General features: G+C 40.5%; 1 protein-coding gene across 1 annotated transcript in view; it reads right to left on the bottom strand.

Moving 5' to 3' along the window:
• EFCAB5 (EF-hand calcium binding domain 5) overlaps positions 1-14696 on the bottom strand; it is a 28591-nt gene extending 13895 nt beyond the window's left edge. Inside the window, 6 exon segments of the mRNA XM_030962778.1 lie at positions 4479-4634; positions 8051-8121; positions 9881-9944; positions 10198-10354; positions 14130-14359; positions 14361-14696. Coding sequence (XP_030818638.1) covers positions 4479-4634; positions 8051-8121; positions 9881-9944; positions 10198-10354; positions 14130-14359; positions 14361-14696 — 1014 coding nt within the window.
• Between the last annotated feature and the right edge of the window lie 333 nt (positions 14697-15029).

Raw genomic sequence — 15029 nt, 5'->3', positions numbered from 1 at the left:
ACTTTGCAGGCTCTTCCTTTTCCATGTCCTTGACAAATTACAGTGAGAAAATTGTAACTGTTCTGCCAAAGGAGTTCTTTGTGTAAAGATCAAAGCTTCAACACTTCATACTCTCAGGACAGATATTGATTGCCTGACAGTACCATGGAAGAATTTCCATGTATTATGGGCTGTGCTGTGTTACTTCAGTGACTGCACATTGTAGTTTGGTTTTGTGCCCCTTCATCTCCTTTGAAGTGTGATGTATTGGCCTGGAAACATAATTAGTCCAAAAATCCGAGCTATTATGACAACCTCCCTAATTTCCTTTAAAAATTCATAGACATTTGACCACAGAGGTGAAAGAGGTATCAGCAGTTCCACTGCAGAGGAAGGTGCAGAGTTTATTAAATCCTAGTTGCTCAGGGTGAGTGTACACAGACGATAAACTCAGGAAAAGGCAATGAAATGGGTCATTTCCAATCAGGAAATTGTGGGGTTTAAAAAGTAAAGCAAACTAAATGATTGCAAGTTTTCCATTTTATGATATATTCCCATTGCCATTATTTAAGTCCTGCCACCTTTGTAATCTCCCTCCCATTAGTGAAATAGAGTAGTTAATTTGGAAACAGATTTACTTAAGTTCATTATTTGTAGTGAATAGCTTTCCATCTGAATTATTGATTTCCTTTTCACATTTTGTTCTTAGATTAAAAACTGCAAAATGCAAATTTCACCAGGCTTTTAATTTCTTGTGAACTTTGCCTGCCCTTAGACTAAAGAAATAAAGGAAGAACTTTGCTGTTCTTTTCTGGAAATTAGCTCAAGATGACTGCATTGTTTATAACCTGAAACTGTAATTATTGGCAGCAGTAGTTAAAAACAGAGGATATGGAAACAACCCAGAGATACACATCTCACCAACTGGTGAAGTTAATGCTGGAGCTAAGTGAACACATCACATTTGCTGGTACAGCAGCACCTTCCTCTACAAGGAAGGGGTTTTGCCAGTTCTGCAGAAAGGACCAGAACTGAAATGTAAGAAGCCATCTGGTACAATTTTAGTGCTTCAGTATCTGGTAATTTAATTCCTGCTGGTAAAAAAAAAAATGCTGGAAGTCAGGATTGAATTTCAGCTATGGGTGGGTTTGGAACAACAAATGTCATCACAGAATTCTGTCCCTAAACTTACAAGATGTAGGTCCTGATTCCCAGTATCTTGACATTAACATACAGATACCTTGCACGCCCCTGTGCAAACATTTCTTCTTGTTATTTGTCTTTCAGTTGAATATATCAGATCATGCTCTGATCCATTTAGGAGATGCACACACACAATGTTTTAAAGGTGTTCCCAGATCACTGTGGAATATTTGGATCCTCCATTCAGTATTTCCATTACATACACCTAATTTTCCATTCAGATTTCCTCAGCTGTTACTCGTCACAATCATCTGCTGGTTGCCCTGAACTTTGTAGTACTAATGCATAATTTTACTTCATTAAAATGGGAATACATGAATGAGATATTATTAAAAAGAAAATAAGGATGTTGTTTTGGGATTCAGTTACCTTTTTGTCATATTAAAATAATATAATTGGAGGATTTAGATAACTCAAATTCTTGAGGAGTTTTTTGTTATTTGGATCCAATAAGCTTATTTTTCTATAAAACAGGTATATATATAAAAATAGATAAAATAGCTGAAATTGTCAAATATTAATAGGGATTTATTTAATTATTTAAACATTTCCAATTTACACAGATTTGCCATTTTAGCAGGGGTTCCTGTTATTTCAGGACACTTTTCCTTACAACTTACCCTGGGAGGAAAATGTCACCGTACAGTCACCTATAGAAGAGAGGAGCACTACAACAAGAAACCATTTCCAACTCCTCTCCCCAGCTGTGCTATTTTCCCCAGTTCCTAAATTTAGTAGAAAAGGTGACTTTTCTTTGCACTTGGTGTGTGACTAAGGAGGCTTATGACAGATTCCTGCCCACCTGCCCTTCGTGCAGCACCTTGTGAGCAGGGCAGGTACAGCCTCTCCCCTCCACAACAGAAATCTGTCTGTGTTTGTACAGCTGCCCAAAACTCAGGGCAGCTTTAGTGCCCAGGGAATTGAAACACGTTGACCTAATTTTTTTGTCACCTAGATATTGGCAGGTGATGATTCTCAGCTGTTTTCAGCAATGTTCTGTGACCTGTGAGTAATTCCTTTGGCAACACAGACTAAACCAGACTTGCCATTTAATCAGGGATAGGTCAGTGTTTAACCATTTGATTGTTTTTCTGGAAATGTGATGTGTGTATCCTGAACCCTACAATGAGCTTGTTAGTGAGCAAGAGGGTAGAACAGACACTTAAAAAAGGTCATGAGACAGCAGACTTTGTTGTTGCTGTACTGCAAGAAAGATAATCAGGGGTGCCTCAAACTACATTGGCTTGAAAACGAATCTCTGACTAAATTAAATTTAATTTTAAAATCCCTTGTTTAAAACCTCCCTGGAAATTAATGAAGAGTTATAAAATAAACTGATACAAGTGAGCACAGGGACAATAAGTTAAAAATTCACAGAGCCATTGCCTTTTGGGGTATTCTAGCAGTGATCCAACTGTGTTCTGGGATTGTCTTGGGAAGTTTCTGCTGCAGTGGATAGTCCAGGCTGTCCTTCTGAGCTGCCATCCTTCTGGATGCATGCATTTGAAATCATAATAATGATCATGTGGATACCTTCTAATTTGACTGTAATTTAAACACTGCTTTCTCAGCTCCCTGGCCCTAATTGCAGCTCATTGAGGCAGCCAGCCACACTCACCATGCAGACTGGAATAACTGCCTGCTACCAAACAAATGGAAATTAGGAACTGAAACAACTGCTTTGCTGTGCTTTGCAGAATGGGCTCTACAGGTAATGGATCACATTCAAGTGGTAGAAGTCCTTGGGTTACTTTGCATTTTATCTCCCCTGTGGGTACAGTAGAACTTTACAAAAGAAACCAGGCCAAGTTTAAAAGAGCTGCGTAGCCCACACGACACTTTAGTGAACTCAATTTGCAGGGCAGGGCTACCTCGGAGCCTGGAAACCACAACTCTGTGCTCTGATCTTTTTTTTTTTTTTTTGCAGCAGTGGCGTCATTGCTGATAGCTGCTCACTCCTGTTGTGTTAGTATTTTTGGCTCTTTGCCTCTGAGATTCCACTGGGATTAGCAGCATGGAGATGGTGATTACTGCCACAGAAATAATAGGAAGAAAGTCACTTTAAAACATGAAAGGAAAGAAGGGATCCTTTGGAAATCCACGGCAAAGACAGGACTCAGGTTTCTATATCCTTGAAGCCAGGAGGATCCATCACAGCCCTTCTTGACAGAGCCTTAGGAAAGTCAAATGTCTCCTAGCTGGGAAGCAGACACATTTCTTCCCTCATCCCTGAAACAGCAGCTTGCCTGCTATTCTCTACAACACACTATTGGTGTTGAAATGAGCCCTGTAATTCCTTTCTCTTGGCAGTAATGACATTATTAGCATGACATTGTAGAGCACAGTTCACTCTGGGTAGGCTCTGCAAGCATAGCTGGAGGAGTGCTGGGTGGAATATAAAATTTATGTAGGGGAGAAAACTAAGGTTAGGGCAACTGCTTGCTCTGTAGGAGCCAGCAACTGCCAAACTGAGGGTACTCATAACAAGTACCACACTTTTTGGATGAAGCCCAAGTTTTTAGCAATAGTTTATGCCGTTGATTCTTCAGTTCTTACTATTTACTGGTTTTCTAATGAGTCTAGCACTTTTTTTGTTTGCTTTTTAATGGAGATGCAGGTGTACTGAGAGGATGATAGATAGAGTTTAAAGCTGCTGAAAACCAAATTATGACTTTTGAGTTTCATTTCCAGCTGTGTAACTGACTTACTGTATTTTAATTTCCTGTCCATAAAATGTGGCTGAAATTCACAGTACTGTTCTCAGAGAGGCTGTAAAGGTGGATTATTTTGCATTTTAAATTTTAACTATGAGATTTATTGATAGAAGCCCTTCAGATCTATGAAGTAATGCAATATAATTAATGCAATATATGTGATTATTGAAGTAATGTGCACATTTGTTAAAGTCAATCTACATCAGATTAGCTTTGCTGAAATGTGGCTGAATAGATAAATTAGCACTTAAATATTCTGAACATGCTGTGGAAGCAGGTAATTTTTTAGAATTAAAGGCCATGGTTAATTTCTTCTCCAGAATCACCAAACTTCAGTCCCAAGTCATCAGTTTAGGTAATTCAGTTTCTAATTAGCCATCCGTTAATAGGCTGTTGGATGTTTCTGTGTCTAAGAACTATGAATTTAACAACAGTGCAGCAGCTATTGTTCTCTAAAATACTGCTGAGTAAGCACAAAGAGAGGATCTAGAGTTGAGGAAAAGAAAAAGCAAGCAGTGACCCAGAGAAATACCAAACTGGGAGCAGGCCCACATTGAAATTAGGCTGAGCTGCTTTGCCTACCTTTCCATGATCACAAACTCGGAAGAGGTCAATAAAAATCTGCCTCCGTGTGTCAAGTTTCGTTGCTTCTTGGAAGTCCTCAGCACACTTATGGAGATATTCCACTATTTCTTGGAACTTGTCACTTGAAACATGTTCAGCGTAGGAAAGGATAAGCTATAGAGAGAAAGCAGCAGTGGACATGATTATCTTTCTTCAAGCATTTTCACCTTTAGTTGAACTCCTAAAAATCTATTACGTGCAATCAAATATTTAGGAATTTGTAATTTAATCTGCCAACACAACACAGACTTGGTGCCTACTTCATTCTCCCCTTCAGAAGAAACAATAATCTCCAAACAAGCCTGGCACACTGCAGAAATGTATCCTGAACAGATCCTTTCCTGGTCCAGAGGTCACTTATCAAGCTCAAGCAGACATGCTGGATCAGATCCCTCCTATGAAAAGTTGTGGCTTAAGCTCCATTTTCTCCATGGTTTTCTGCAGCATTTAGTATTCTTGACTTCACCCCCAAGGAGGCATTTTGAGCCATTACATTCTGCAGGAGTGATAGTCACTCAACTTTCAAATGCCACAAAAGGAGCATTGCCTACAATTTCAGTGTTTAGAGGAGCAGTAGGATACAATAAAAAAAATGGAAGATCCTTTTGAAAATGAGCCTGCTGTCACCCAAGTCCTCTGACACTGGGAATACTCTTGACTTGAGACTGATTTTACATTCCAGCCTTGGAGACACCTTAACACTTTAGATTTATAGCCATGTGGCTTTTATGAGCAAAAGCAATATGGTTCTAAAAATGTGGTGTGCATGACATAAATAATAATGGCCATCAGAACAAACCACAATCCCAGAGCCTGGGCTGAATTATTACAGTAGGTTTCTTGAGCCAGCCACACTAACAGGGAGCTCATACAGTTAAAAGGAGGAATTTCCAAAGCACAGAATGTTTCCCATTATCCCATTTTGAGAGTATGGATACCTGACATAAGTGCTAAAATATCTTGGGCTTGTTGAAATGCCACACAGGCAATAACCAGCTGAAATATTAATATGTGTTATTATTATTCATGTCTATATTGTGTAATTTCCAAATATATGGGACAAGTGGAAAAGAGAGGAAGAGCAGAAAAAAATCAATGGCCTGAGGGGTGGCTGGTAGGAAAGAAGAACTCCTAATGCAATGTGGGTTTTTTTCTTCATTTCAGCATTAAAAAGGACGTAGGTTGGAGAGAAGGTGGCACATCTGGGGCTATGAGTATCCACCAGCTTCTTGGGGTCATTAGAACCCAGAGCCCTGTGACAGAGAACCTTAAAGGTGAGGCTGTTGGGAGCAGGCAGGTTGGACAAGCAGTTTGTTATTCTGAATGTCACCTTGATGACACATCCTGCACTAATACTGTGTCTAACAGCTTCACAGGACACTGTTTACAAGCACCATGTGGGCAGGAGGCACCACCACAGGCTTAAGCCTTGCTTAGCTGATGTGTAAATTACTGTACACATAATTAACATACATTAATTTGTTACTGACTGAGAGATTTTGACACCTCCCCAAAGAAAGCTGGCACGCCTCCTTCTTGCTACCCAGAGTCCTTGGTATAGTTTGTGACCACATTATCATCAAAAACAATGGATCTGTTCTTGTTCCTACTGATCTCACTAGAAGTGGAAAAAGCCTCATACAATCGTGGAAAATAATCTCACCTTTAAAGTCTGATTCTGACCCTGCAAAGACAATGTGAGCATTTCCCTTGGTGTCAATAGCTTTGTGCCAGACTGCTGGGGGTTCTGTGTGTTAGAGCACAAAGCTTGTGAAATAAACCATTAAGGGCTGGTCCCTGGGATTTAAATGCTTTTCATATAAAAGACCCCACAAGGTTGTCACAAAGGATGTAAGAATACAACAACCACTGTTCTGCATTTCTGAAAAAAAAACCCCAAACCTGAAAAACAATGATGTGTGAGGTCTCTTTACTGAGTTCCTAACAGCCTTTAAGCAACCCAAAGCTGCACTAAATTCAAGGAAGGAAAAAAAAAAGCCTTTTAATTTTAAGGTCCATTAAAAGCAATGCTTTCCACATGGGAAAGGGCTGTGACCAGCGTGGAGGAAGATCATCTCTTTCTGGGTTTGGTGGATGATGGAAAGGGGTGAACAAAAGTAAATTGTAGCTGAGGATTAGAAGCAGCCTGTCCTGATGATGGAACAGTTCCCAAGGGAAGTGATGAAAGACTCATCAATTGATTCAATTAAAACCAGACTGGAAAAATAATCAGAGAATATGTTCTGAGAGAACATTCCTGGCAAATCACACAGCCTGACAATCCGTGTCTTTCGTGCTTCTGATCTCTGTTGTCATGTCTTTAACTGAGTTAAAATAAAGAGTACACAAAGTATATTTTAAACAGTTTTCTAATGCTAATGGAGCATGAATTCATTCAGTGATTATATATATGTACCGTAGGGGTTATGGACTGATGCTTCATTGCAGTGACAAAAGCAATTCTCTGGGCTCTCATTATCCACAATAGTCTTCTTAATTAGATGCAATAATTCTGAGGTTAAATTCAAAAATATCTCATTTCATGCTTAAAAAAACCTTCAACAAGTTACCATAAAAATGCATCTCTGTGCAAAATACCAAACATGTGAGTCTCCTGAGAGGGAAGAAGGCACAAAAAATCACACATGGTTGCTTGGAATTAGTCTCTGCACAGCTGCTTTATACTCTGGTTTTAATTATTACAGCCGTACCCACTAGCACTGCTGCAATGAGGGTCTGCCATTATTCCTATTCTAAACACCCCTTTTTACAGGTTTAATTACCCAGCCATAAAATCCAGCTCTGTTTCAGGTAAAAATTGCTGGCAAAGCCTTGGCCTGGACAGCTTTCAATAAATAGAGTTTGAAACAATTTGGTTGTTTTCAGCTTAAGGAACAGCAGAGTAATGGGGTGAAACTTCCAACTGTATGATTTTGATGAGTTGAAACCACACTTCTGATGTTTCCCAATGACAGCTTTTGAGTTTAAAACTACTTGGTTATGCTTCATGAATATTTATGAGACTTGTTGCAGTTTGTTTATGGCTCAGCCCAGTGATAGTTCAGGAGAAGGCTTCTCATCCCAAGTCTTCATGGGTTCATCCTGGTCAATGGAATTAAGTCAGAAATAACAATACTGTGAGGATGTTACTAATTAGCTCAGGCTAATGGTTGTCGTGGGACACCAAACCTCCTGTGAGTCTGAATTCACAATTGATTCAGGGCTTTGACATTTTAGAAAGGGACAGGGAGGGGTGTCCTAAAAACCACTGCTCCAGGAGTAACCTCCCAAAGAGCAGCAAGGCTGCAGCTCTGAGGAAAGCAAAACAGTTCCCTCCAGCTGGCCAGAGTGGAGATGTGGTGACAGCAGAGGATGGAGACGGAATGTGAAATGTCCAGACACAGCCAGTCACCTGGGATGCTGGAGAAGGGAAGCCCTTCACTTACTCCTTTAGGCTGTCCCCAAGGAAATGCTGACACTTTGTGATAAATGCCACATTCTGAACCAAATGCTCTTATTTCATTTCTCACCTTTGTGAACTTATCTAGGTATACTGGTTTTTCCAATGTGTTCAAGATTTTCAGCTTCCTGTCATGGGTTGCTGGTAAAACAAATGAAGGGATATTGGTTTAGAAAGCAACAGTTGTGGTTTTGCATATTGTACACATATTTTTGCACAATGTGCTGTTACATTAACTTTCTTCTCATGTTGGATGACATTTATTTGAGGTTATCCCACAGTAGCTGAAGCATCTGACTGTATACAGAGCATCTAAATCTGTTTGCATTTCTCTTGCTGAGAATCTCCATTTAGCTATTCAGAACTGTATTTATTCTTGACATAAGTTGGTGCAAATTGCAATGATTTTAACAGTACTTACAACTAATTATGTGAGGGAGGAAATGATTTTTGATTTAACAAACAGATAAAACTGCCTTAGAAGTCTGGAGACACGGATTCTGCTTTGCAAGAGAAGAATCTGAAAATCATAGTAATTTTCTCAAGAATATGGGAATATTTTTACTGATGATGATATTCAAAAGTATGTTTTGGTCAGCTTCTGGGTTGCTATAGTGGAACTGAAAAGAGACATCAAACATCTATACAGGTTTCTGAACGAGTTCTTTGAGAACAGACATGCTATTTCTATTGGCATTATTTTTCTGTTCTTTCTTCTAAATATATCAGGAATAATGAGAAAATTCATCATAGAATGCATTTATCTCTTGTTGATTGATATGTTCCTAAACTGTACATTATTCTTATTGAACTATAAAACAGAGTGTAATGTTCTATTAATGTACATTAAATGTTATTAAGTGAAATAAATTAAGCAATGGAGCCTATTAGGGAAATAGTACAGAGAGCACCCCCAGCATCTGGAGAGCAAATATCTGGGCAGGAAATTCCTCCACAATCTCATGTCCCAGGGTCTGTTTGCACTGGGGAACCACAGCTCCACAGGAGGAGCACAGGGGCTGTGTTTGGCAGTCACACAACATCCTACCAACACTGGGTGATTACTCAGAGGAACAATTCTGTAATACAGACAGGGTGAGCTCCAGGCAGAGGTGACTCCAGCAGCAACAGAAACACTCTGGAGTGTCCAGTTTATCATCCCAAATCAGCAAAGACACATTTGTTATCACTGATGATCATTACAGGCTCTCAATGTAAAGGGTTGGCAGCAGGCTTGTGCTGCCACTTCAGTGTTCCTGGTTCTATTCAATTATCATCATCTGGGGAGGTCAAGTGTGAGCTGTATAAAGTGGACAGGAATTATGGAAATCTTTCTGAGCTGAGTGCTCTGGTACAGAGGCCCTGGGCTGTGTGTCACTGGGTGCCAGGGACTGGCCAAGGGAAGGGCTTGATGAGATGAGCTATTGGGTGGAGCATGAGGTAAACCTCAGCAACTCCCCTGAAACCATAACAGGTAACAACACTGACAGTTTGTTGATCCCACCTTTGTCCTGTATCTCCCAGTATGCCAGTATTTCCAAGACCTCCCATGAGACAAACTCAAAAAGGAGGAGGTTGATACAGTGACTCTTAAAAAGAGCAGTAAGCAAATGGCAATGCGTGGCTACTAAGGGATGTAAGTGGAGAAGGTCTGCATCTGGTCTTTCTATCTCCCTGAAAGATTTTTTAAACATTTTTCCATACTTTTCAAGACTATATTAATGAATTACATGGTGGTTCTATCTCTTTTCAATCGATCTGAAGATTTGTGGTTGATATTCGGATGTAACTACCCTTAGAGATTCTTTCTCTGTTATCAAATCATTTGCTGTTTGCTCACAGTTCACATCAGAATTCAGATCACAGCAATAAAACTAAGGAAGATACATTGAAAACTTGCCTTTTCTCATATCTTCAGGAATAGAATCAGTGACATCTGGAAAAAACCTCAAGGCACTCTGAACCTAAAAATCAAGGTAATAGCATGTGTCATGCAGACATCAGTAGACAATTACTAAAATAAATCACCCAGAATAATCAGACATATGGGGCAGTCATGGGTCTTACACATAGGTAAGATTTGTGAACAGTGCCCTGTCCCCTGATCCTGTGGTGGCAGAGCCATCACCCATGCTGCTATGCCAGGGCACATGGCACTAGCACAAATGTCCTTTTCATCCTGTCTGCAACAACCAGAGCAGGATCTCCCCTAGTTACCAGTGCTGCTGGGATTCTTTCATGGCCATCTACTGTCCACTCCTTGAACAGAGCTGTCAACACCTCCTTTCTCCTTGCTGTCTCCTCAGCCTTCTGTCTGTCCACCTCCTCCCTTTCCTCATGGATCTTCTTTGCCTCAGCCCTCATCTGGACCAGCCTGTAGGACATAGGAACATGGATTAGAAAGAGACCATCACAGGCATACTTAAGAGTGATTAAGCCTACCCTAAAGAACAAAACAAAAGGCAGCAACTCTCTGCTCAAATTCCTGTCTATGTGGAAGACATTTAATGGAAAATCATCTGTGCAGCTCTCCTAGTTTTGTGTCATTTCAACAGTGACACATTTTACCTTCACATTTATAATGACATTCATCATTTATTGTGTAGATGTCCTTCAATTTCCTTTCAATTCTAGCAGGGAGACAGGTGCATAATTTTGCTACACTTGATTTACCAACAAAATTGCATCAGACTTCATTGTCTCCAAACTCAAGTACCTTTTCACACAAGCACTTCACTGGCAAAGAACAATGTTCAATAAAATTTCTGAAGCAGCCTCACACAATAGAGCCTTTTTGCCTTAGGACAGGGATAATACCTCAGTCTCTCCATCATTTTCAACACATGGAGTTTGCAGGTTTGGACTGCCAGTCAGCTCCCTTTCTTCCTGCTGTTGTTTTCTTTGCTTCTCTAAACACCCAGCCATGTTTTTCCCAATCCTCCATTTTACACAACAAAAGAAGTGAATAAAATTGATCCTGAACTCATCTGCTTTGATTTTGACTTTGTTAATTTATGAAATGGGGGAAAAACCCTTTTGGAAGGTCAAAATGCTTAAAGCCAAATGATCAGTTCATATGGAGAGAACAGCTCCTGTTCATGGAGGCTGCTGGAATCTCCCTGCACTGAGGCAGCTGCTCGTCTTCATGGTCTTCACACCCCCTGTAGCTATTCAGAGAAAGGGGAATTACTCCTCTTTTGTACCTGAGACCTCCAAAAACTATATTTTAGCTAACAATTCCTGCTCCCTTCTTCCCCCTGTGTGTCACGTGCTGTGAAATGGGCTGATCCTGTCCCTGCCCTCTTCCGTTCCTCTGGGGTCATCCTACGAAATATAACCCATCAATATTTTCTTTAATGAACAGAAAGACCTGTTTTACATGTCACAGCAATACACTTGGATCAAAGTTTTATCACAAGATCCTTGTTCTTCATGGCCATTTATCACAGAGGTTTCTTAATGAATCATTTGGTTCCTAAATCAATGGTGGGCACTGCACAAGTGCTGCTGAGGCAGCTCAGCCTCGGGCACTTTGATAGCAGAGGGAGGGTAAAATATTTTCCCAACTTCTGACACCTTCCCAGAGCTGGAGAAGAGAAGGAATGCATCAGGTACCAACCCAAGTGGACAAACGAATTTTTCTCCAATGCAGCAGAAAGAGAAAACCAGACCACTTGTAGAGATAGCTCCTCCTCTGTCTGCAAACTGTAAGCAGAGCCTGGGCTGTGCTCAGAGTTGCCAAGGTGCTCTGGTGATTAATTTGGGCAGTGTCCAGCACAAGTTACATTCTGTGCTGCACCTGCACTGGGCTGCAGTTTTGCATTCATTTCTAGGGTCATAAAACTGGGCAGCCGCATCCTCTGCCTGGTGTCCCTCAGACAATAATGGCAAAACAGGGGTAACAGTACCAGGCAGCACCCATTGCAAAGTGAGCTCATTTTGGATCAGACATTTCCAGAAAAGATGAGATGGCAGTGAGGTGACTTCTCCCTGCAGAACCAAACATGTTTCCTCAGGAAGAGAGCTGCCTGCCTCCCACACAGGGATGGGTGACTCAGCCTGAAGGACTCCCATCCCTGGACAAAGGCTCTGTTTCAGGTATCAGTCCATGTGCATAAGGAATTTCTCCCATCTGTTCTCCTTCCTGCCTTGACTCCCAGTCAGGTGGCAGTTAAGGAGAAACTGGAGGAAGTCCAAGAGAGCTCACTGAGGATAGAAAAGTGTTAGATGGGAACCTGTGATGAATCCTGCCTTGCCTGAAGGTAATGCCAAGGCTCCCAGGACCTTCATTTGGGCCAGAATTTAATTCCTCACCTTTCTGGTGCTTATATGAGAGGTGTTAAGCACAGACTGGCATTGCTTTTGTAACAATTCCAGCCTGTTTGAATCCAGTGACTCACATGAAGAGTCTCACTGCTGTGTGGTGCTGTTAAAATCCTGTGTTGCTGTGATTTAAGAATCCCATGCAAATCTCACAATACAGTCATCACAAATATGTAAATCCTGAGCTACTGTGAATGCAAATCCCATGGTACTACTGCCAGTGGATATGCAAAACCTGCTACAGCCATGATTACAGAACCCCCCTGGCAATGCTGTCTATGGAGATATTTATTTCTGTAAGTCTTGATAGTCACTTCCTTTGACTCAGTTCTGAGAGCTACAAATGCAGAATCTGTCTCCAAATGTAAAGACGGGCTTAACAGCAAAGGTCATGATAACAGGTCATGGGTATCCAACACTTTGTATTCAACAAAAGCCCAATCCAAAACCCCAGGAGATTTTATGCATTTTGGTTCAATTACTTTTTCAAAATAAAACAGATATATCCAGGTGTCCTTCTGTGAACCAACAGGAATGATAAAACTGTTCCCAAAGCAAAGGCGTGGCAAGGCTGACATCCTAAACATCCCCTCAGAACAGTCTGTGCTTGAGTGAAAACTCACTGAAAGACATATTTCCCCAGCTCATTTGTTTCAGTGGACCAACATTTAAAAAAATAGAAAATAAAACTGAAATTCTTTTATCAGTGACTGCATGAAGTTCACTTCTCACGCTGCTTTGTTGTATTCACATCAGGCATGCTCCTACAAACTGCAGCAGTATGTTTAATGGAAATGTGGAGACAGAAGCTCAGATAGAGAGACTTTACATATCCTTTTAAGCATTATAATACTGGGAACTTCAATTATCTTCATTTAGGGTTTATGCATAAGACATGTCAACATTTTACTTCCCTAATTCCTGACACTGAAACCAATTTTCAAGGTGTATGCACTATTTATGCAAATAGAGAGTCATTCAAACAGAAATCATTATTCTACAAACACAGATACAGAATAAAGTGATCTAGTAGTGAATGAGTAATTTTGACATTAATCACAATCATCTCTGGATCTTCTATGAACTGAAAAGTTCACATCTATATTTTCCTGAACAGAGCAATGAAAATAAATTATTGTTCATCTAATGCTCTCACATTTTAACCGTAGCATTTTGTAAGGTGCCATGGAACCCTGTTCCAAGATTCATTAAGTATTATACTAAAGCAAACAGCCCAGAAATAAGCAACAGAACAAAATACAAAACAGTTTCTACTTTAAAAGGAAAAACAGAATATAAAAGGAAAGCCTAAATAAAAATCCTGGGTGAAGGAGTTTCTACAATGTGTCAGGACAATGCTGTTGGCTTAGTCAAGAGAAATCATCCTGAAGGAGGAAAAAAAGGTTAGGTTGTGTTTTTATTAAGTTTGGAAGACTAGAGAAGAAACTATCTGAAGAGTCTCCAGACCTTCCATATTAACACCTGTCCCAAAGAGCTGCTGTCACTACACTAGACCAGTTTGGAAGCAGTTTGCATTGCTCATGTGTTTATTAAGATAGAGTCTAAGGAAGAATTATATCCTTATGAAAGGTAGAATATTGCCTTAAACAGGAATAACTAGTGTTTCATTTTGTGTGCCATGTTCTGGTATTTGTCCTGCTTCTCAAGTTTTTATGAGACAAATAAATTCCTGGCACTGCACTCCACAAAGTGTGTTTTGCTCAAGATTCTGCCAGCCCGGCCACAGGGACACCATTCCTTTTGTAAAACAGAGACCAAGACACCAGCTCTGGCCTTGTGACCAGCCACCCTGTCAGTGCTCTCACCTCTGTGATGCTGTACCTTGCCTCAAAGATTTGAGCTCCTCTGAGACCACCTCCATTTCTCTCAGATATGGGCCTGGTTTTGTAGGAACACTGTACTGAGGGTTATGCCTCATCAGGTATTCTGCAAGATAATTAATGGGCTTAAATCTGGTTGGTTCTTGGTCTGATACAAGCACATGGTTTCTTTCCACTGCCATTAACAAGTTTTCTGTTCCTGGGATTAATGTAGGGAAGGAGGTTGTCGAGCAAATAGAGGCGAGTATCAAGTGTCTTCTCCTCCTCATTGTACCACTCTCTGGCCAGGCAGTCCCCAGGTTCTCTCCTCCTCACCTTTGCTTCTTCTGCCTTTTGTGCTTGAACCAACCTCATCTTTGTCTCCTGCAGATTCAGACACCTCTGTTGTACCTTTTCATGAAAACACTCTTGCCAGGAAGTGTAATGATGAGGACATGGCAGTTCATGACTCCCCTGATTGCTTTCCATCTCTGTTGCAGTCCCATCCTTATGTCCAAGCTCAGGATCTTGTAGATCTGCAGACTGGGCTGATTCTTCTGGCTGAGCAGCCATACCTCAACCACTGTGACACAGAAAAAAAGGAGCTGTTATGTAATGCCAAAAGATGCAGCAGTGCCCTAACAGGTGACACAGGAATAGAGTCTATTGTTAGGCATTAACTAATATTTTTTCTATGTTCCTTTTTTATTCTGTTACTGCTGCTTTGTACTCTTAAATAAATACAGACCCTTTACTTCAAAGATCAGTAAATGATTTATAAAGATTAATTATGTATCACAACAGCCCTTGGAGACAGAGCAACTAAATTAATGTGTTCCTTTCTTAGGGCAGAAGAAACTGAGACACAAAAGGGGAATGATTAATTCCAGGTCACTTAGAGACTCA

Source organism: Camarhynchus parvulus, chromosome 19, assembly GCF_901933205.1.
Source record: "Camarhynchus parvulus chromosome 19, STF_HiC, whole genome shotgun sequence".
In the NCBI taxonomy this organism is placed as follows: domain Eukaryota; kingdom Metazoa; phylum Chordata; class Aves; order Passeriformes; family Thraupidae; genus Camarhynchus; species Camarhynchus parvulus.
The sequence above is the reverse complement of the archived record's forward strand: the minus strand, read 5'-3'. Positions and strand labels throughout refer to the sequence as shown.